Raw genomic sequence first — 24,047 nt, 5'->3', positions numbered from 1 at the left:
AAGAGAAACCAAGAAAAGCGGAGGTCCCTGTGCTTAGTCCTTTCCTGTCATCTACCATGATGAAACAGTTTTATCTAAAGATGCTCCCTGAATATAAAGCATTTCTTCCAACTGGTGCTAATGGGGATGGGAGGGAGTTGACTTGGGACTGTGAAGGAGTGGAGGCGGGGGAGGGAAGCCTTTCACAATTTGTTCCTGCCCTAGTCCCAGTTGGCATTGACCCTGCTGCTCACAAGGAAAGGAAAATGATCACTTTCCTCCCATCATGAATAGAGGTGGGGTATGTGTGGTTCAAATCAGGATCCCAGCAGGGACAATGGGTTAAAGATTCCCTCTGCAATGCCACATTCTCAATCTGTTTTAGTTCTCCCCACCAGCTATTTGGTTGTGGTTTTTTTAAAAAATTAACTGCACAACTACATGATCTGGTTTCACCTTGACTTTCTCTCTGGGTCAAGCTACCACAGGAAATATCAGCATAGTCCAGCATCACATTTATCTCTTATACTGAGAGTTTAGTGAGTAATAAGTGGGAGTTCCCTTGTATCTATAATGGATTTGAGAGGAGGATACGTGCCACAGGTGTTTTTAACATGACGTAAATACTTTCATATTTATACCAGCCTTGGAATATATTTATGGGAATGGCAGATTAGCTAGCAGTTATCTGAAACTGACATCATTGTTTACTAACAGGGACTGGTGCTTTCATGTTCCACGTGCTGGGAGTTGCACCTGCCTTTGAAATTTTGACCCAAATGATGGAAAATGTCCCTCCTTGGGCCACACCACAGGCCACACCAGGAAAATACTTACAACTGGGTATGGAAAACCACCACAAGGATGGAAAAACCCACTCCCACAGCGAGTCCAAAGGGCAAGCCCAGGAAGAAAGCTGACAGGAAGCTCACCACCCAGACCACCTGTGGAAAGACATAAAATACAGCTGGTCACTTCCTTGCACTGGGAATGGGGATACTTGGCTGAAGTGGATGGGCCTGGGATTTTAAATATATCTGCAAAGCTAAGGTTGGGTTATTGTAGCCCAGAGTTAAGTTGTTGCCTCCTTAGACCCTTCCATTCAAATGAATGTGGACAAATGTGCTTTGCTCAACTCAAATTGCCATTAAGACACTTGTTTTATTGTTGCCTATTAAATTTCTTGTTCTCTTTGGAAAAACTGAGGATCTCAGCTAAGATACTGGAGTATCTACAGCAAGCATTGGCCCAAGATGGACAATTATATATCTGGTTCAGTAGTTTCCCATACAGTTCTTCTGAGAGTGTCTAAACTGGTGCATTTTTGGAGAAGTGGTTGTGTGTTGACTTTTTGCCAGCACATATCTGCTGGTTCTGTGGGATCTACACCAGTTGGACCAATCGAATACAATTGTTTGTGTGACTGTATTCCTAAGGTCTGTTTGCTCAAGTGCTGTGCAAAGCACCCTCTGCCCCAAGGCCCCTGCTTTTCCTATGTCGTCTCTTCTGCCATACTGGGGCAAGAAAAACAAGATGCAACCCAGATTATCTTGCAGGGGTTGCTATTAGTTGAATATCTGATCTGACACCCCCATCCCAATATGTTTACTGAACACTCAGACTTGCTTCAGCATGTACTCCTATACACATTTACCTGGGAGTAAGCCCTATTGAACACCATGGGGTTTACTACTGAAACAGAATTATTTATTGATAAAATTTATATCCCTCCTTTTTGTATATTGTTTACTCAAGGGTATGTGGCTGTGAAGCTGTTCCAAACTAACTACTTGTGCAGGTGCGTCACTGAGTCAGGTGTTTTGCCTAGCATATTTCAAGACTGAATTCAAGTCCATTGTTGTGTAATTCCATATTCTGAACTTCAAAGCAATATCTCCCTTGGCTTCTATTTGAACAGCATTTTAAGAAAACTGTTGATGTCTGTGACTGAATGATTTGGATTATTCTTTTCACTGATAAAGCAGTTTCTGGAGAACACACATTGGCACAATTTACACTAATTTAGTTTACTGTTGTAAATCTTGTTCAAATAAAATATCCAACAACCAAACCTTTATAAAGCTCGTTTGCTTTTTCCATGGTACACATGCCAGTAAATTTTACATCAGCTAATGCCTGGAACCCTTATCTCTTTTTTTGTGAAGGACTTTTCTTCCCTGGAGGGCCATTATCTAAGGGTTTCAAGGCACAATTTCTAGATATTGGATTGCACCAACAAGGAAGCTTGTACTAGGTTGAAGTAGACTAGACCAGTATTAATTGTTAAGTGATTTCCAGGGTCTCTCTCCCATTGAACTTGAGTAATTTTGCATGGGAATCACATGTTCCCCTCCACCAGTATTATTAGTGTTGGCAACAGGCTCTAAAAGGCAGCTCACATTATAGCAATAGACTTTGGCTGTGCTCTTCCATCAAAATAAATCATGTTGTGAAACCACAGGTTATGAAGCTGATAGCTTTCAAACAAACCATAGTTAAGGTTAACTAAACCATAGTTAAAGCTAGGACTCAAATGTAATGCAAATCTGCAGTTAATTAGAAAACAGAAACAAAAGCTTCCATACTGGTTGCATTATAGAGGGAGGAAGCAGTACACATGTCCAAGGTTCATTCCCATCATGATAAACAGTGGCATCCAATTGTAGCCTTGGCCATGTTAGCTCAGGTCTGTATATTGCATACACTAACCATTTGAATTTTTAGTTCAGAAGTTATGTTTATTGGGCTCTGTTCATAAACATTCATTTACAATATATTCCTATGTATTCATAAACTCCGGCAAGAAAATGTAATTATATGCCAAGGAAATAGAAATCTTGTTATCAGAATAAATATGCAATATGACTTATTCAAGGGTGACTCCTGCATTGTTTTACTTGGAATTTAACACTTGGAGTTCTTATGGAATATTTGTTTATCATTGAGAGACATGACTGAAATATATCTCCATGGCTATGCTGGCTAGATTCTTGCCTTTAGGAAAAAAAGCACCTGATATTCTTAGCAATCCAGATTTTATTAGGAACTCCAAGGGGATTTTATTGCATGTGGAAATGCAAAAGCCAATCACCCCTGGTTTCACGTTCTCATTGAATACTTCATGCTGGTGGTGCTTTACAAAGGAATGACTTAACCCATACCAAACAATAGGTTCGGACTCCCCTCTTCTCTCACAAGGCATTTAAAAAGGGGCACTCACACAGTCCAGCTTGCTTTTTTTCCAGAGGTAGTAAGGATCAGTCAATTGCTTGAGAGAATTCTTCAGGTTCACAGCTATCAAGGCTCCCAACACAGCCTGCAATAAAGATCACACAACATAGATATAGATAACAAACAGATAACTAAAAGATAACTAAATAGATAACAAAAAGCCTCAATAATATAACAGCCTTTTGCTGCCCCAGTGTGATTCCTGTTTCTGCCACAATGGCTACATTTGCTTGATGGGAGTATGCTGGAAGTCAGATATTGCTGCACATTGCCAAAAAATCATTAATATGCTGTATAGTGGTTGTCCTTTTCCAACACAATGCCTGCCCAAGTAGGCCCAAACTGTCTTGAAGATAAATTCCTACTAGAACTAGGTCACAGGCAAAAGGAACTATCAGCACATTCCTATACAGTGTTACTTTGGTTTACGAACTTCATCCGTTCCAAAAGTCTATTTTTAAACCAAAACCATTCTTAAACCGAGGCGTGCTTTCCCTAATGAGGCCTTCCGCCGCTGGTGCCCTTCCACCATTCGGCTTCCATTCGTAAACCGAGGTACAGTTCGCAAACCGGAACACTACTTCCAGTTTTGCGGAGTTCGTAAACAGGACTGTTCGTAAACTGAGGTACCACTGTATATGTTTAGTCAAAAGTAAGTCTGTTTTCAATAGTACTTGCTCCCAGGAAAGCATGCATAGGAATGTAGCCTCAGTGGCAAAATTGTGCAGCCTCGTAAGAAATGAGTTCTGCCACTTGCCTGGTTCCTGTCATCATGTTCCCTTTCCTTGCCAGTTGTAACTGAAACAGTGTCCGCAACAGTGCAAATGTGTTCACATGACAAAAAAAAAGGGGGGGTTGTGACCACTGAGTTAGAGTAACTTTCTGTCAAGTACTCTGAATTTAGCCAGTCATTTCCTTCCATCTGAAATCAAAATGGCACCACGCTGGAATTTGTTTGACCAAGCCTGTTACAGAAAGGTGTCCCTTAGTTAAAGATGGGGGAACTTAAGACACCAAGCATACAGACATTTCTCATTTATACTGGTTTTATACCAGTTCAACTGTCTGCTTCTCCCAAAGAATCCTGGGGTTTGTAAATTGGTGGAGGTATATGCAATTCTCTGATTCCTAGGTCACCTCAGAAAATACAATTTCCGGGGTTTTCTGGGGAAAGAGAATGACTATTAAGCCAGGATAAGCCTGTGGTGTAAATACAGCAGAATATAGGTCTGAACTACACAGTCTGGAAGCATGTCTTAATGCTCAGCGGTACAATTTTTACCTTAGGAAGAGGACCGAGGTAGATTCCCAAGGACAACATGGTTATCATCACGACCACTGCCACACAAAAGCTTGCCATCTGAGGAGAGAAAAGTAACTTAGCATAACATAAATTGCAGGTCGTTTTTGTGATATCTGTCAGTAGTAGAAGCAAGAAGCAATATAAGTCTGGTAGCTGAGGGAGATTAGTGGGATAGAAAGATGGCTTCTTGTCCTGCTCCACCCCTTGCTTGCAACAGAGCCTTGAATTATTTGTTGTCTGTATATGAGAGGCCATGTTATTAGTAATGACATTGTTAATCATGGGGGGGGGGGAGTGTTTACATATAATAACACTGCATTTAATTGGAGAATCTGGCCATTTTTATAATTGTGGACTTTCGAATCATGTCAAAGAGCTTCTGGTTAGCCTATAGATCAGGGGTGGGAAATCTTTGTCCCTCCAGATGTTGCTGGACTATGAGTGTGATCATCCAGATTATTGGCCATGTTGTTTGAGAGTGATGGGAGAGGCCAACAAAACCAGGAAGTTTGCAGGTTCCCTATACCTGAGACAGATCCTTGCTGTGCAATTTTTCATTTGTTGCCTTTTATTTAAAGAACAGGCACCTCTGGACAAGCCTGAGGAGTTCTGGATTCCCTGTGAAAAGTTCAGAACAGCACCAAGCAAGGGCTCTGTTGATTTATAAAGCTAGAGAAGGCAGAACAGAATGGATCTGATCCATTTGTTTAATGGAGGATTGCATCTGAGAGTCCATAAAGTGTCTTGTGGCACTTTCAAGACCAAAAGATGTGCTGTAATATAATGCATTTAATGAAGTGGACTGTGGACCCCAAAAGCTTATGCTGTAATAAATTAATTGGTCTTGAAGATGCCACAAGACTCTTGGATGCAACAAGCTAAGATGGCTACCGCTCTGGAAATTGAGATACAGTGATGCAAAATCCTGTTTGCCCATCATCGTGCAAAGCCACATGTTAATACCGTGTAGCCTGACCAACTATAATGGAGAACCTGTGGCTCTCCAGACGTTGATGGACTACAGTTCTCACCATCCCTGAGTATTGGCCATGCTGGCTTGGGCTGATGGGAGTTGGTGTCCAACAATATCTGGAGGGGCCACAGGTTCTTCACCTCAAGAACAGTCAGTACAACTTGAACTGCTGCAGATGAAAAACTGGCATAATCTTAATATCTATTTCGGAATCTGACAAAAAATAAAATAGGCATGATTACAAATTGCAAGTGTTGGGGGGCTAGTGCGCTGTAGTGTGGTGGTGAAAATGGAGCTCCAAATCAGGCTGTTCCTGGTCCAAATCTCATTTCAGCCATGAATTCACTAGAGGGCCTTAGACAAGCCACTTTTTCTCACCCTCCACTCTCTGCCCCATATAGGGGAATTGACCCAGCTTTAAAGGGTTGTAAGGATTACAACAAGATGATGTTTCTGAAGTGTTGTATACATTTGAAAGTACTATTTGAGTGTGCTAATGGTTACCATTTGGCTCTGCTTTTGAAGATCCACTCATGTGGCCAGTTCTGTTCCAATAACAGAACAACAGGTTGATTATCTACCTGCAGTATAAAAGAGTCATCTGCTTTCATTTGAAAGCCAAGTCATTCTGGGAATTTGTGTTTAGAGACGATGCAGTGTATTAACTGTTTTAGATCCTAAGCCCTCTTCACATTATTTCTCCAAGGAAAAGAATGTTCAACTAGTTCAAGTTAATCCATGATCTAGAAATGCTCAGAGCTCATCTTACAAAGTCTCCTACTTTGAGAAGAGAGAGGGGCTAAACAAACCAATAAATTAATAACCTGAGATTTTCCTCCAGCTCCATCCACAGCTAAGGTCACAGAAAGAGCACAGCAAATTACGTGGATTTTGAAAAAGGATCCAAAAAAGTTGCTGCAACCGAGGGCCAGCATTTCCTATGGAAACAAGGATAATGGATGAATCAGTTTAGGTGGCAGCATTAACAAACAAGATGACATTTCTCCTACAGTAAGGTTATTTTGGCAGCTATTGCTGGGATGCAAAAAGTAGGTCAAGCGGTCATATAGCTCCAAGATTCTTCCTTCACATGTGAGGGTGGCATTATTTATACAAAAGACTGCCGTCATACCTGCAATCGCATCACCTGAGGCTCTTTCACACCCCATGAAAATTGCTTCTTCTCACTCTAGAAGCATCCCAGGATTCTCTGACTCTCTTGCAAACCCTCAGAGCAGGAAAATTATTGCAGGCTTCCCTTAACCGCAACTCTAATCTGAGACTCTCATCCCTGATGAATCATCCAGCAAGCAGTACAGAAAGGTCCTGCAGGAGTAACCTGTAGCACACTTGGCGACAGGTTGTTTTAAAAAGCTGTGGTTGTGCAAGTGCTAGCAAGGGAGGACACGCTCCACAGCCATGTGATGCACACAAGGCATTTTCAGAAGACACTGTTTGTGAGCTGCTCTTTGGAGAAGCCTCTTTAATCTGGCTGAGAGGTCTTAGGAACTAATTACTTGAACTAATTGCTAAATATCCAACAAATAGTCTCCATGTGTGTGCGCGCTCCAGATTCTTCTCTGAGTCAGGGGCCAGTTCTCAGTAGAGTTATCAAGCAGCAACAGACCAGCACAACCTGAAATGTACAGGATCTATTTAAAACAATGGCACTGAGATTTGCACAAAGTATGCTTACTGCTGGGGTTCATACAGTTGTTGTGAAATATCATATCCTGTTTTGTTTTGCTTATTTGTCAATAGGCACCCAGAGGAGCTTTGACAAAAAACAAGAAAAAAATGTTCTGTTAAAAATAACATTAGAAACAACCAATCACGTCAAGCCGCAGTTGTGATAGCCACCGCTGCTGGCAACTGCCTCCTTAAGGAAGAATCAAGGAACCCATGGCCAGGGCATGAGGTAAGGTGAGCAGACTGCCTTGGGCGGCTGGATCCATAAGGGCAGCAGATCCCAAGGCAGACTTTCATTTCCCCTCGTTCCTGATGCACATCTTCACTCACCCCTTCTTCCCTTGTGGGGAGGGGGATACCATTTGTGGTTTGCCTCAGGTGCCAAAATGTTGTGGGCCAGTCCTGCTCAAGGCAGCACCAACTTAGGAAGGCTACAAACAGAGGGGCGTCCCGGGGGAGAGGGGTCTGCATCAGGCAGAGTGAGGCAGTTGCCTAAGGTGTGGAATCCAAGGGGTGCCACCGCTTGAGAAATGACTTCCAGCAAGATGTCAGAATCTGTCACCGTTGTGACCCCAGTGAGCAAACCGTGGCAGGGGTGGCATTTTCCTGTTTTGCCTCAGGTGGTGAAACAGGACAGGCCTTCCCTGCCTGTGGTCCTCCAGATGTTATTGGATTCCAACCCACCAGCCTCAGCCAGTAGGTCAGGCATGAGTCTATTAATACCTGGTGGGCCACAAGTTCCCCACTGCTCCCATAAGGCAAACTCTTCATGTGAGGCAGATGTTATCTCCTCTTCGTGTGATTCTTGCTCTGCCTGGGATTGGACTAGATGACCCATTCGGTTCCTTCCAACTCTATGATTCTATTATTTTCTCTCCCTAGTTTTTTTGATGCGTTGAGAAAATTGCCTAGCCTGATAAGGCAGGCAGTTGCACACCCAATGCCTCACTGCTTGGAGATTATTGTAACTTGGCCTCCATTGGATCCTCTTTGATAGCAACTTAATCCGTCCATGGTGTGTGTTGCAGTTACTAAGAGGAGTCTGAAGGGGAACTCTCCATAGCAGTGTTTGAATTATGAGGAGGTCCTTTTACTTGTTGTGAAGGCTCTCTTAGATACTATTGTTAGAAGAGTAAGGGGAGTGAACTGACTAAAACTGAGGGGAGTCAGGGGCAGGGATTGGAAATATCATTAAGAGCCCCCTACTTTTCTTCCTATAAATTTAGCACTGTCTCTCTGAGGACAAGTCACTAGACTCCAACTCTGGAAATGGCCAACTTTGGGGTGAGTTATTTTTCCTCTCTCTGTAAAGAGCCACTAAATGTTACCTGGTTAGGGTCCACATCATAGCCATGCTTGGTTCCAAGAGTTCTGCCCATGGCCAGGTTGATCACATAGCCCACGATGGCAAGTGAGAAAGCTGTGCCAATCATGTCCTTCCACTTGCCTACCTCAGGAAGAGTAGCAGATGGAAATCTAACATCAAAGGAACAAAATCAAGCAGACAGGATAAGAAAACAAGTAGCTGGAGATGAAACCAATGGACCAGAGAGATGGTGGTGTGTGTGTGTGTGTGTGTGTGTGTGTGTGTGTGTGATGTAGAAGCAAGATTCAGTTCTGCCCAGTTATCCCCCAAAAGAGTAATGCATGAGTTGGTCTTAATATATAATGGATTCAAGCCATTACAAACATAGTAATAGCCTAGAAGGCAGTCCTGTCCCTCACAAAAAACCCTTGTTTATTCCTTCAGCGCAGGAATGTTGACATGTGCAGACCTTATAATAGCCACGGCAGCATAGAATGAATGGTACAGTTTTATACCGCAATGGTTATTATCCACTTTGCAATTATACTGTGCTTGTAATTCATTAAAGGACTGACTCATATAAATCAAAGCTTGCAGACACTGTCCACTTTAAGCTTGCCCTACTTTCCATTCCATTTAGAGATGCTGAAACACATCCAGCCACTGCAAGCTCTGTGTCAACTTGTTTTCAGAAGGGCCCACAATTTTATCTATTCTTGCCCTCACCTTCAACATGGCTGGTTGTTAATTCTGGGAGCTGGTGGGAAAGTTGGGGGGGGGGGATTGCAGCAGAGTGGGAGTAAAAAAAGCCTCTTCTTCTTCTTTTTAAAAAAACCCTCTTTCCACTGCTCACCTTGCTGCAAACTCTCCAAGTTTTCTTATTTTTAGTTCATGAATCTTCCAAATCATGTCTGGCTCAGCCCTTTTTCCAGAATATATTCATTATTAAATACAGTGGGTGGGATTCATGGATTGGCATCATTAGGATAACCCTGTTCTGGAAGAGAAGGAACTCTTGGAAAGAGAATAATCCTGTGCATTGACTCACCCCATATTAATATGGCCAACAATGGGCATGTCATATTTATCAGGCATATCAAAGCTTCCAGAAATTGCAGTAGCTACAATGACCTGAAATCGAAGCATAAAAAAAGGCTTTAGGCTAGCAGTACATTTTTCAGTTTCATACAAGCTAAATTTGTTAACATATTCCTTCAGCAGGGAACTGGACTCAGTTTATATAAATTTTGATTTGCATTAAGGTGGGGAGAAATCCATTGAGAGTAGTTTTCCTGTAGATAGTGAATAAATGAATGAATGTAGAAGTTAGTCCTGCATTATCATATCTACCAGCTATGTTTAAATTTGTGGATGCATTGGACTGCTCCATTTATTGTCAGGACACTCCATTTAAAGTCTCTTTTGTAAGAAGATGGTGGCTACTGGGTAGATCAAAATATATAATAGAGAATTATCAGAGTCTGGGAGAAGAGTGTTTTCTGGTCACAGGTCTGTGTTAGAGCTAACCGCTATAATAAAGCTGATAAGTCAGAGAAAGTTTTATTTGGGCATTTTGCCATGGTTCACATGGATTCCTGTTCTCACGGCATCTCTCCTGCACATTTCAGTTTTTGAAACTTGAGTAAATTCTGCTTTTTCTGTTATCCTGTCTCCACCAATACTATTCAAAACCAGAGTAAGGTGGATGTAACACATTCCTATATTAGAACAGCAAGCTTCATTTCACACTGCTGCAATAGCAAACTTTGGAGTGATTGTAAATTGAAACCAAAGACAAGGTCTGCCCAAATCTTTGCATTTCCCACAGCTCTAATTACACAAATGCTCCCTGGGTGTCAGCACGTACATTGGCCTCCTGCCTCCCTGATCACCTGAGGCATGTAAGCATCTTACTACAGCTTCCTGTCTTATCACGTTTCAATACTTTGGAATACAACTGCATTATCTGCATGGACATTTCCTGCTGTATAGTCTGAGGATGTTTTCACCCAGACTCATTGAAGCACGAGTCAAGGTTAAGCTGGCCATATCAGCACATTTTTCTTTAGTGACCTTGGCTGACCAAACACCTGAGAGCACAAGTTTGCATTGTTGTTTAAATTGGTGGGATATATAGGTTAATGATGCAGTTAGTATCAGCAACAGGTTTGTGAGCCTGCAGATGAATAATACCCTAACGTTTTTAATATATACTGTATTTTTTGCTCTATAAGATGCACCAGACCACAAGATGCACCTAGTTTTTGGAGGAGGAAAACAAGAAAAAAAATATTCTGAATCTCAGAAGCCAGAACAGCAAGAGGGATCGCTGCGCAGCGAAAGCAGCAATCCCTCTTGCTGTTCTGGCTTCTGGGATAGCTGCGCAGCCTGCATTAGTTCCATAAGACGCACACACATTTCCCCTTACTTTTTAGGAGGGAAAAAGTGAGTCTTATAGAGCAAAAAATATGGTAACTTCTTCATGGACCAGTTTGTCACAGCAGGTGTGCAAAAGGGGCACAGGCTAAGGACTGGTTTGAAGCTGCCTTGCTTAGCAAATAACTGTTTTTATAAACCGCGACTCCCAGTTCATAAGTAATGCTAAAAAGAGCTTTGTTGAAAGTGAAACTAAACTTGGCATAAATCCTCCTTCTAAGAAAGTGGAAAGAGAAAGTCTGCTTCACGAAGACTTGTGGCCTCTCATCCATATAGTACCAAGCTGTAGCGTAGCATGGCTTATGAACAGGAAATTGTCCAAGAGTTGGGAAAGCATGTTATTATTAAAACAACAGAAGCATTATCTTGAATGAAGATGGTTGAATTCCCTGAGTCAAATTACAGAGGGGTAGTTGTGTTAGTTCGTGGCAATAAAAACAACCAAGAGTCTTGCAAAACCTTAACAAATTAATTGGGGAAGGATTTCATCCATTTCATCAGATATGGTAGACTTTTGTGCACAAATAACTGGGCATTTATTGTGCAAAGGGGGGGGGGGGGAGAATCCAAACATTTGGAAAGGACTCAGAAGACCTCTAGTACAACCAGAAACATGCCAGCTTCCTTATCTCAAATCAGAAAACTTGAGTGTAATACTTCCCCCAGGAGTGAATTATTGCATCAATTTCCTCCTTGGGTGTATTTTTGACCACTCTGTTAGCTGAATAGTCAACAGCTCTTTTATAAACTTATCTCTGCATCTGAAGAGAAGGGAGGGCAGGCACTACAATGGAGGTTCTAATGCCCTCTAACCACTTTGATAAAAGCAGGGGAAAGAAAGAGCTCAGCATCTACTACTTACTATAACAATCTCCATGGGAATGGGGACTCGAATCTTCTTCATGTATTTCATATTCAGCTCCTTCACGATAATCAGAAGCACGGTGCTGATCAATGCAAAGACGAGGGAGGCTATATTGGTCTTGGGCAAGTTTTTGCAAATATCAATAAAAGTCTAGAAAAATGAAAAGAAGGATGAAACAAGAAAAGGGCAGCATGTGCATTTTTCAGCATGACTGGGAGATATGCCATGGTGTTTGTTTTCCAAGACATGAAGATGGTCCATCAGTGGCCATTATTTAGCCTTGTAGTCTGCTGTTGAGACTTGCTAGCACTCAAAGCAGCACAGTCCCTGCAGTAGCCAGCTCTGGATTAATTATAGGGTCAGTAAGCAGGGCCTGACCAGACAGGATGCATTTAATCTGATTTGTTGTTTCCAACAACGGCATCCAGCTGGGAATTCAGAGAAAGGTTCAAGAGGCGCGCAGCAGGTCACTGCAGCCTCCATAACTCCACAAACACTTTCTTCTAATCCCTTATAATTAAAATGTGGAAGAATTAATGGTAACTCTGTCACTTATGTGCACATTTCCTAGAATTACAGGACCCTAAGAGTACTCCTGTACCTTTGAAGAGTTATCTAGAAGGGAAAATTTACCAGGTGGAGCTTTTCCTGCCATGCAGCACCATGTCAAGCAAAATTCTGCCTTCTGTGCAAGATTTGGGAGACTCTGCAAGCCTGCCATTCTCTCTTGAAATATCTCTCCTTTCCTGACCTCATGCTTTCTTCATTCCAGTTGATCACATTTCCTTTCATAAATATATGGTTTAATTATCTATTTTATTTTATTATTTTCATTTGTTCTTGCATTTTAAGGCAAAGAAAAGAAAAACATCTCAGCCATTCATTATTGCATTAAACAGCAAGCCAACTCTTCCTGGGCCCAGTCAGTTGACTAGGGAAATTAATCATTAATATCATTTGTCACAATCAGGCAGTTTAGGGTAATAACCATCATATCATCTTCTGGTAACTAACTTACATAAACAATGGCAAGGGGTCCTGTGTAAGAGTCAATCTTCAGGCCAAAGATATACTTGAGCACAGAGATGAGGATCTGCAGGCCAGCTGCTGTCATGAACCCCCTGATGAAGGATTCTGAGAGGTAGATCGCAACGAAGCCAAACTGCACAAATCCTAGGCATATCTATGGACAGACAGACAGACAGGCATGCCAGATGGAATAATGAGTACAACTTCTCAGAAGGATATCCCATAGTTCAAACTATAGTCCACAGGAATCTTGGATAGGGAAGAAATTCAGTTCAGTGTGCAAATGAAGCTGAGTTTATATAATTTGCTCTTTCCAAATCAACATGGGAACCAAAGTATAGCCATCCTTCAAAGTTCACACTTATATAAGTTTTGCAATGCAGTTCCCCAACCAACCACTGTTTAAAAAAATACATATAACAGGAGGAAACGGGCAGAAAAATGAATATAGCAAGTGAACACAACAAACTAAAATGTGTTACATTAGGAGGAATCGCTTGCAAAAATGTATAGCTTAGTCAAAACCTCACACTGAAATGCTGAAGAACTTTTATGAGGATTTGAAAATAATAATAATCTCACATTGCTGCAGAAAGGGGAAGAACTGAAGATAACCGGAATTGAAAGCTCCTTTCATCCCTAGTCTCTTGTGTGTGGAAATGAATAAGATAACTGTTGCAGGAGGAATTTCCTCCAGTGTAGGAGTGTGGCACTGACCCAATATATGTGACCCATCCCTGTCACAGGAGAGATGAGGTAACAGCAGATAAGGCAGGGAACAGATCTTCCTGAGCTACACCAATATTTAGCTGTTGGCTTACTACCTGTAAAGAGTATTGCTGCCTCATCTTGGGCATCAGTATAAGGGCAGCTCCACATATGATATGCAAACATGGTATACCAGTGCTTCATGTAGGAAACACTTGACGTATTGATGCCACACACACCTAAACATGTGTCGATGAACATCTATGGATGCATGGTAATGTCCTGACACAGTTAGAGTTTCTAGATGTGTATACTGTCAGCATCGCCCTTGAGCCAGTGTACCAACTGGACTCATGCACTACAGCCCCGACTGGGCCAGGCGAGCTGGGTAGCACTGCCAGAGACCTCCTTTCCCACAGGAACAGGTCACAGTGCTGTGGACTCACAGCTTGGAGCTGAGAGCACCGGATTCACTGTCTCAATAATACAGTCGTTGCGCAGCAGCGTTTTGCAGAGTCTTGCAGAGTATAAACCACTCGGAGAGCAGCTCTGTAAAATATCCTCCTTTATTCTATAACTACAGCTATAATACAAAACTATATACAGAGCTAAATATTCTGAGCATAAATCAATGCTATACTCTGAGTGCCTGCAGCTGCTCTTAGCAGCAATCTTATCTATAAACACGATCTCTTGCACTCTCTCTCCGACACACTGACTGACTCTCTCACACACACAGATTCACTCACTTGACTAATTAAGTAGAGAGCAGTACATTGCTCCTCCTCTCTGTAGAGTCAGCAGAGACCTCAGGAGATTCTCAGGAGATTCTTGGGTATGGGAGGGGTGAAATCTCCTCATATACATGGGTGTTTAAAGGCATATGTTCATCCATACAGCTCAAGTAGCCATCTTTGTTTTCTACATTGGCTTCCAAATGCTAGAATAGTCATCCCTTTGCTTTCCCTTCTGTTCAATACATGAGCAGTTAATGCCAAACTCTATACACGGCTGCCTTCTGCACAGTTCTGAATACATGGCATCCTTACCTGGATTATGGCTGTCAGGCAAGCCAAGGTGGCAGAGATCTCCAGTCTGGCTGCTTCCATGGCTGTGTTGTTAATCATCACCTCATTGGCTGTGTGGTTAAAGTACTCGAAGTCGGAATCAGGAGCCAGTTCATGGCAGACATTCCCCACAATAATACTGATGACTGCAAAAGTGCCTGTGGAACACACATACAAAGGTTGGCTTACACTCATGCAGAACATGTCTCATGTATGTAGTGACAGTTAGTGCTTAAGATGGCTGAAGACTGCAAAAATATTTAGACCAATGGGCCAGGCTGGGCTACCCTTCTGCTTAATTTCATCTACGTAACTGGCAGTAGCGTAAGGCGGCTGAATGGTGCATGACTGATAATGGCATAAAATGAATTATGGATCTCTTTCCCCCAACCTTGCAACTAGTTTATGAAACAGGTTGCATGGCATCCCCCCTACTCTTTGGCCCTCCAAGTGGCGGAGCATATGCCTGCGCTGCACAGGGCGGGCGCGTTCCCAAGAGGGTGCCCTCCCAGGCTCAGGATAGCCGCACGTGCACCCACTGATCCCGCTTCCTTCCACTCCCCTTCCCGCTCGTCTGCCTCCTTCCCAACCTCTCCCCTGCCTGCCTGCCTCCTCTAGCCGGAAGCACGGGGCAATGGCTCACTGCCCGCCCATGACTCCCGTGCCTAGCGCCAGCCATCAGGGGAAGGGGGGAGCTGCTGTGCCACACTCCTGGCTGGAGGAGGCAGGCAGGCAGGGGAGAGGATGGGAAAGAGGCAGGCAAGCAGGAAGGGGATAGGAAGGGACCGTCAAAGCAGCGCAGCAGCTCTCCCCTTCCCTGATGGCTCGTGGTAGGCGTGAGAGTCCAAGACGCAGGTGGGCGGTGCACTGAATGTCACCCCCGCTCAGGGATGACACACAGAGCAGGGCGCACCCCCCGCACCCACCTTCCTCCACCAGTGGTTCCTCCCCATTACCAAGAATAAGAGACATGTCAACTAATATTTGACGATAGATGTTCCCCACCTCTGCCCTTCAGCAATTTCTTCATATCATTAGTGCAAACTTCCCGTTTATGTACTAAAGCTTGAGGAGATATGTGCACTTAATACGGTCACTATAGTGGAATAGAAGACCTCACCTGGGACCATTTGATGAACACCTCCTAGCAAGAAATAGGCTATCAGAGGGAAGAAGGATGAGTAGAGCCCATTGATCGGAGGTAGGTTGGCCAACAGAGCAAAGGCCATACCTAAAAAACACAAGTGAAAAGCAGATCAGACCTTCCATCCTAACTATGCTCAAGTCTGCCTTATGAAAACAAGATGCCACACACCATGGCAGATTCTACAGCAGGTATGCCAACCTTTCAGCATGGCACCATCAGAAAGGTTAGGTAACAAAGACGATAGTAGATGTTTGGGGTGCTCAGGAAGCAGGCTAAGGGTGACATTACTGTTCTGTCATTATTGCTGAGGTTTACACAACCAAGATGCCAATGCAGATCCATGTTCCAGTTAAAAATTCCCCACATTGTGCAGTCCCATCCTTATAAATGCATTGGGGTAGTAATGTTTGATATAGAGCACACATACAGATACCCAATTCCAAAAAGAGCCTGCTTACATGATTTATTCTCACATTTTGGAGAAAATGAACTTTGTGACAGATTTCAGGAGTATTGTGTCAATGTTGACACCCTGGTTCAAATGCTACTTCCCCCTATGGCTGTGGTGTGAGGTGCCTACACGTTAGGGAGGGGCCGATTTTTAAAAGTATGAACCAGAGCAGAGTAAATAGACATCTTCATTTCACTGATCATAACTAAAGTGGGTCATAAGCTGAAATCTATTACCTGCCATAGTTTAGCTAATGTGTTACACCAAGATATATACACATTTCCTCATTTTTTTTCCATTGGTAAAACTACTCATGTTTGGTAGTGATATGGAAAGGGCAAAGTTCTCTCACCTTGAGGCACCTGAATAGTCCCAGCACTGATTCCACCAAGGACATCGGGCACAATATAATCTTTGATTTTATATTTTGGAAGCCATACAAGAATAGGAAACAGGCTGTACAGGATGAGTTTGAATCTGGATGGTGAACATCTAGTGAGAAAGGAGAAAGACGGTACTGAATTTAATAGGAGACTTTTCCACTGTTAGATATTTTGTGAATTATTATAAGAAGACTTACTGAACCCAGCACTTTATGCAGGCAGGGCAAAGAGCTGCTGTTTTGGTCCCGTGGTTTTCTACGCCCACACAGTGCTGGCATGAAGTACACAATGGAAAAAATGTTCCATTCCTATTATTCATAATTAGCCTTTCATTGTGTTTAATGCAGTAATGGGTCAGCTCACCATTATCCTAGCCTCCCTCAAACTCCGGAGAACAAGATGCCCAGCTGAATTCTGTGGTGGGTGTTTGCTCAGGCTAATGACACGTCAAAATCAAGATCCTTTGTCAAACCGAACAAAATTTCAGCAAAATCAATGTGGGTTGTTACTGGGTGGCTAAACACAATGAGGGTAATAAGCCATCACATTATTAGTTCAAGCAGCCCTGATACAGCCTGCTCAGTGGATTACCATATTTTTCTGTGAACAAGACAATGCTCCCCCCCGCAATGGTCTTGGGTGAGCTGGCAGCTCTGCTGGCTAGAGAGGTGAAGCGGTGCCCAGGTGAGGAAGGAGTTTGGCTCGGGGATCAAGAGGAGAATTGCTCAGAAAAAGCTCAACAGCTTTTTTGGGCGATTTCCCCCAAAAGCTGAACAACTTAAAAATACTGATTTATTGATTTTGGGCTCCCAGAAGTAGGGGTCGTCCTATACATGAAAAATACGGTAGTTAGCAGAACAACGTATGTGACCTGCTTCAGCAATGGGACATGAGAAATCAACAAGATACAACTGCACAGTTAAGCACTGACTTTGAATGTTTACTCCAAAAATAGTCCTACTGCTTCCTCCCAGAGCTGCTTTGCATTGCATCAGGTCATTGGCACATCTAGCTTAGTGCTGCCTATTCTTGATTGGCTGCAGCTGCCCAGAGAGACTCAGGCAGAGGTGCCAACTTAAATAAAATATTGGTGGGAGGTATTGATGCATGCTGTGACACTTGGGGGCTGGGAGGAGCCAGGGGGTGCAGCCAAGCCCAGCAGTGGTAGCTGGAAGGGCTTCAGGCTTCAGTGGTGGCTCCTCCATCCTTTTATACACTGCCCTCTCTTTCCACCTCCACCCTCAGCCCCTTTGGTCCTAATCGCATGCAGGACATGGCACAGCCTTTGTCCTCTAGATCCACTTTTAATTGTTCTCTGACACATGGAGGGGAGGAAATGAGAAGATAGAGGATGCAATGAAGATGCCAGAGAGCTGGTGACACAAGTCTCAAGGTGAAATCGACCCAACACGTGTAAGCATTTATAAACATGCCTACCATTTTGTGGCAGCAGGGAAGCCAGCCTACTTCTTCACCGCTCTTGTGTCCTCTGTGGGCTGTCTTGTGAGCATTGTTTTATTTATAAAGGAATGAGTGGTAAGGTCAGAGAGGTAAGGTAAGGTTAACCACTCAGAAGTTTGCTGTGATGCAAAGCATTTTGTGGGTTAAAGTTGCTTGCATTCCCTCTGAACTTGATGCCACAGTTGATATCAGTCCAGTGGAAATGTCTAGGGCATTGTTATTGCACCCTAAGATCAGGCTGACCACGTGCTCTGTTTACCCTTGCCTATAATGCCTTGCAATATCTATCGAAGAAGGCTTGGCTGGGTAGGTCCAGGGAACAGATTGCGGCTTCTTGCTATGTCTTTTCTTCCTACCATTATTATTGCACTTTTGACACTGCAGCTAAGAGTCACCGCTCACATAACCACTACGCCAAATGCAGAAAAACACAGGCAAAAGGCAGTCCAAGCTGAAAAATATTGACAGCACACCAGCTAAGGCAAAGAAGAGGCAAGAATCAGCTCTCAGATGCACTGACACCTTGTAGCAGACTGCTAAATTCAATGTGAAAAGCCTCAAGCCCAGTTTAATTTGCAATTTTCATGTTAAAGTGACTGACTTTAACATCAGCTCCACTTTTGTTGCGCTTGAGCTTATGCCCTGACCGAAAGAAAAAAGACCTATACTTTTGTAATAAGTGGCAACGGTTAGGATATTGCTACTCTTCATCAAGCATTAATGTGTCCCATATAAGATGAATGTGCTGCATTTGCAACTGAACCAGATTGCTTTGAATTAGGTATCTAAATTAGCTATGTCTGTACTTATTTTTTCTCCCCTAGGTGGCACTCTTCTGAGCATCTGTGAAGTCACTCAGAGAGCAGCTATTCCTTTGGCATGATTCCACAGCTCTGTCTACTTAAGAGACCATTCAGTCACGCTGGGTGCCACCCAAATCTAAAGTCAACATCATTGTGTAATCCAAAGTAATGCATCCAGTTTACTTAATTAATGCTTGCTTGGCAATGCCTTCACCCAGTCGACATCTAGAGAATATATACATCAAATGGCCATCCACCCAAAGTCCTGCAGTTCAGTACAAACACATACTGTGGAGAAAACTAATGTTCTGGATCCAACACCTGGTCGCAAGTTGCTTATTTCCTGCGCATGGCTTGTGCTTTTATATGTATTTGTTCACACACCTTACTCGACTAATGCTGAGTGGTCTCTGTGCTCTTTTGTCTGTATCTAAGCAAGTCCCTTAATTAGAATGGGTAGGGGTGAATGGACCTGTCAGTTTTGATTCTTTCAGTTATTCATTTTCACAGTCTTAAATCCAGTTCTCCACATTTCCCCAGAAATTTGCAACTTTTTAAAAAAAATAGATCAAAAATTCTCATGAAAATTCATTAGCATTTCTCCTAATAAAACACATTTTTGGCTGCAATTTTGCCTTATGTACACATTTCTTCAGAGCCATTTCCCCATATATAATGCATCTTTGTATGTTATATTCACTAATATGCACATTTCTATGCATTTCTAGAATTTTTTGGCTGAACCACTGCAATACAAAATTCAGAAAAGGGTGAATTTCAAAGGAGCAGTGTGTTTCAGTTTGCATATTGATTTGGAAAGTGGCAGTTTGGTGGGCTTATCTTTAAATGTGAACTCATTAAAAAAAGCACAACTCCATCCCTAAGCATGGGGTCTGAGTTTCAAGCAAAGCACTGACTGATGTGGGTAACATTATCTGGGAACTGTTTGGATGGGCGGGGTATAAATAAAGTATTATTATTATTATTATTATTATTATTATTATTATTAAGAATGTGTCCCATCATATGACAAAGGAGGTTCAACCATTTCATCAAGGAATGACCCGAGAGAGGTGCATCATGCCTGTTTTTTTCTAACCATACCCGCAGGACCAAATGACTGTGTGAACTGCTTCTATGTGTGGGTGCATCACCATTAATGTCTCTGTGAGAAAGGGGGGAGGATGTGTGATATGAGAATCGCTGAGCAGCATAAGACCCCAGAAATTGTTTCATCTCTCCCCGCTACCTACAACCTCCTACCAAACACACACACACACACACACACACACACACACTCACCTCTGTTAAGGGCACACCGGCTCACTCTGCTGAGGGACTGATCAAAGCTCACTTCTCCCTCTGACATTTTCTAACTGACCTCAGACCTCTGTTTTCCCCTTGACTCCTCCCTTTCTGATGTGTGTCTAGTCTGTTAGACTGTAAGCCTCAGGGCAGGGCCTGTCATTCATTTAATTTTATGTACCACACCTTGTTTCTTTAGCTGAACAAGAAATAATCCATTTAATACCAAGAAGGAATAATACGGTATCTAGGAAACACTGTTGCATAAACCAAGTCTTCACTGTTATTTTGACCTCTTTTTGAAACAGGGTGATTTCTCACCTAGAGCCCCGATGCATCACTGTATATAGTGAACTTAAATTTGCTTTAAAGCAGTAAAGGACCAAAAATGTAATTAAAAAAATAAATGAGTGACAGGATGGAGAAACCATGGCCTTTCAGATGTTGCTGCACTTTTGGTCGTGCTGGCAGAGGTTAACGAAAACTGAGTCCAATAACAACTGAAGTGCCACAAAAGATGACAAAACTAGCTGGCACAAATGTCTTCTTCACAATTGTTTTATTCTTTTCAAATACTCCTAATATGCATTGGGGTTGGGTGGGTTTCTTAGAGAATGGGTATGAATATTATTGCTCTCTCCTTCCTGGAAAAAAATATATTCAAGAGTGAGTAAAGCCAGCAAGCCAGCAATAGTGGCAATGAATCAGTACAAGTTCCCTTATCTACATAATTGTGTTTTTCTGATGGCTAGTGTCAGAAATGTTGTTTGGCCTTCTACAATTTGTACAGTTTGCTTACTCTAATCTCTCTTGGCTGTGGCGGTGGAAACATATTTGTCTGCTATTAAACCATTAGCAACAATCTTTTAACACTGAAAAAGAGAAAAACTGAGAATGAGGTATTTATTATTCTCCACTTCACTTTGATGCCTGATAAGGTTTGGATATTTGGCACAGCCTTAACCAACTCTGCATCACTGCTTGGGTTGCAAATTCTTTAGGAGAATTTGTTGGAAAATCACAAAAGTGAATCATAAAGATGGAAAGTACCTCAAAGATAATCTGGTCCAGCCCCACAACACACAGCATTTCTGATGGGTGAACATCCAACTTCTGCTTTAAAACCTCACTTCAGTTTTGTGGGAGTGCTGGGATTAAGATTGTCTCTTTATTCCTGGTTTGTGCAAAACTCCCTCAATAATGGAATTAGCAATCTCTCATTCAAAGTTTCAATTGGACTGCCCAACATCACAAATCTAGACAGCATGTGGACTTTATTTTATTTTATTTATTTTTCTTTCATAAAATTTATATAGTTGTTAAAAAACAAACAAACAAAAAACACCTCAAAGTGGTTACAACACTAATGTACGGCTTTCAACATACCTGAAAAGATTCTTTATTTTCTCCCCAAGTGGATAACTTCTATTTTTTCTCTCAAACTCTTCATCAAAGTAGTTGCTAGAATAAGCTGGACGGTTGATGATGTAACGTGGCCGTGCTTCGTTCATCTTTGCGCCACTAAACCCTTCACCCAGAAATGAAATGTAAGGAAGCTGGAGTGAGAAGTGAGCATCACCAATGGAAGGTCCTTTAATAAGGCAGGCAGTTCCTCTTATCCTCATCCCAATAAGCCTGCCTTTCAAATTTCCTTCCAAAGTCCCGCCCCTTTCCCCTCCCCTTCCTGCAGAAGGAAAGATGGTGCTCTTCTGGAGGCATCGATGCCTCGTGGCAGGCTGCGTGAGATTTTATTAATCAGCTACTTTATAATGATGCAGGAGTTGGCACAAGTTCAAGAAACCAACACGTGGCCAAGTGCCGGGCAGTTACAGGCTGTGATCACAGCTCTTGCCTCTGTATTGTTATTTAGCCTTGGGCCGGTCACTTAGGAATTGTCTGCCATGAAGAAAATGAGGTTAGGAATTTCTGCAAGGCTGAATCAGCACCCTCATTCAAAGATGCATTGTGTTGTGGTAAAAGTTCACCCACATTCTAGAAATCTCTTGAAGTTTCTGCTACAGTGCCTTGTGGATCCTTGACCTCTTTAGCATCTTGTAGTTTCACCTATGTTATGCATACATTTGGAACTTTTGCCCCGAGTGCTTCTATAGCTGTGATCTATAGCTCAGCAAATACACTGTAGAACGAAGGACAACTCAGAAATGTAACAATTTGACCTATTTTAATTATAATAATGCCAACCATTCCTGTTCAACCAGTCCTACGCAGTATCAAGGTGTTTCTAGAGGCAGGTAATAAATAAACTCCTTGAGGTGCAGGCCTTAGTATAAACAAAACTATCAGAGGAAGGGGAAAGAGCACATTTGCAAGATGATAAGTCTGGGGGTGGGGTGGAAGAATATGAAGAAATAGAACAAGGATGTGGATCATTATTTTAGTACTGCATTGCACTTAAGCACTTAGCTGTTGATCAAGTGTGCAAATGAACAGAAAATGAATCATCATAAAAGATAGACAGAGATTATGAAGCAATTGTGGGTGTCGTTACATGGTTCTTTTATTTAGAGCACATTAAACCCATGGGGGAAATCCATCAAGATAGTGATAATGCATCAGGTTATAATTGTTTTGATCTGATAACTAAATACGAGCAAAAAACAAATTCAAATAATGCCATTTCAGACTTGAAAATGTTGTTAATTTTTGGAACTGAAATGTACCACATTTTAAAATATCCCTCAGTTATTTTGCTGCTTACATTGTAAAACTTTTTAAAATGCTGCATTCATTGATCACAGCGAAACAGCAACACAAAAACAAAACACAGCCAAACATTTTTCAAATAAAATAAATATTAAAGAACATAACATAAAAATAGCTGAAAAGGAAATATATAATTTATAATAATAATAATTTATTACTTATACCTCATCCATCTGGCTGGGTTTCCCCAGGCACTCTGGGCAGCTTCCAACAAGAGATTAAAAATACATGGGATTACTCATCATTTCAGAGTCCCCAAAAAGGTGTCAAATCCACTTAGAATATATACTTGAGTTAACCAGTTTGACATATATCTTTGAAGATCTACATGTATTCAAGGTCCAATCTGGGTAATTTTAAAAAGAAATACTAACTTAAGTGAATCTTGTGAAACTCCATTTCAGTGAGATGATCTGAGTGTGAGAGAACCAAACCACATATATGATTCTATCTGGTTCCAGCCTCATGTTAATGGATTTCTACTCTGTGTGGGCTGGAGGGAGGAAATATGTGGCTTTGGAGTGATCCATCATAGGAATAGACAATCTAGTTGACTTTGGTACTGTAAGGCTGCATCCCAGGCTCACAATGGCATTTATTTTTCAGCATTCATGTTTAGAGTCTCACTGCACGACTCTCATTGATGGAGAACTTTTTTTTTTTTTGGTTTTGTCTATCCAAAACTCTGGGCTCACTTGGATGAAAGACTTCACCTTATGAACCTTTTCTAAATTGGTTTTTTTTTTAACTAGCTGCCAGGTATATGTAAAGTGCCTAATATAAGCTGGTAGTTAATAACAGGTGGCCTCTTGCACCCCTCCCTGAGACCGCCTAAGGGAAGCAGAGGGTGAGAAAGGGGCAGCAGAGGTTGCCAGGGGGGAGACAAGTTTCTGCTAAAACTTTATAAAATGGGTAAGTAATCATTTCTGTCAATAGAGGAATTTTGCCCTTGTCACTCATTTTAGAATTCACACCGCAGATCCTTTCTCATGAGAATGTAACAAAGGGTTACTCATGGATCAGGCCCACTTGCTGGGCTCCACGTCTCTGCCTGGAGCAGGCGTAAAAGGCTCCTTGATTTAGAAGAGGCTGCAGCTGCCCTGGAATGCAGAGGTCCAAAGGGAGGACAAAAATTAGATCAAGCTGGTCCTCCACTTAGAAACATAGGAAACTCAATCAGACCATTG

The 24,047-nt window shown here is 42.2% G+C and overlaps 1 protein-coding gene across 3 annotated transcripts in view; it reads right to left on the bottom strand.

The window, feature by feature from the left end:
• The window catches only part of SLC26A9 (solute carrier family 26 member 9), a 59,624-nt gene that overhangs the window by 14,617 nt on the left and 20,960 nt on the right, over nucleotides 1-24,047 (bottom strand). The window contains exons 2-13 of one of the 3 annotated variants that reach the window (XM_083745475.1): nucleotides 21,523-21,664; nucleotides 16,537-16,676; nucleotides 15,707-15,817; nucleotides 14,569-14,744; nucleotides 12,801-12,965; nucleotides 11,780-11,932; nucleotides 9,530-9,612; nucleotides 8,504-8,651; nucleotides 6,311-6,424; nucleotides 4,493-4,570; nucleotides 3,200-3,295; nucleotides 817-923 (exon numbers count right to left, since the gene is read on the bottom strand). In XM_083745475.1, the coding sequence (XP_083601601.1) occupies nucleotides 817-923; nucleotides 3,200-3,295; nucleotides 4,493-4,570; nucleotides 6,311-6,424; nucleotides 8,504-8,651; nucleotides 9,530-9,612; nucleotides 11,780-11,932; nucleotides 12,801-12,965; nucleotides 14,569-14,744; nucleotides 15,707-15,817; nucleotides 16,537-16,676; nucleotides 21,523-21,647 (1,496 nt within the window). In that variant the 5' untranslated portion in view covers nucleotides 21,648-21,664. Of the gene's footprint in view, nucleotides 1-816; nucleotides 924-3,199; nucleotides 3,296-4,492; nucleotides 4,571-6,310; nucleotides 6,425-8,503; nucleotides 8,652-9,529; nucleotides 9,613-11,779; nucleotides 11,933-12,800; nucleotides 12,966-14,568; nucleotides 15,161-15,312; nucleotides 15,818-16,536; nucleotides 16,677-21,522; nucleotides 21,764-24,047 lie in introns of those variants that run through there. The other 2 variants (XM_083745476.1, XM_083745474.1) reach the window with 2 other exon arrangements.

This window comes from Podarcis gaigeae (assembly GCF_964106915.1).
Source record: "Podarcis gaigeae genome assembly, chromosome: 6".
Lineage (NCBI taxonomy): Eukaryota > Metazoa > Chordata > Lepidosauria > Squamata > Lacertidae > Podarcis > Podarcis gaigeae.
The sequence above is the reverse complement of the archived record's forward strand: the minus strand, read 5'-3'. Positions and strand labels throughout refer to the sequence as shown.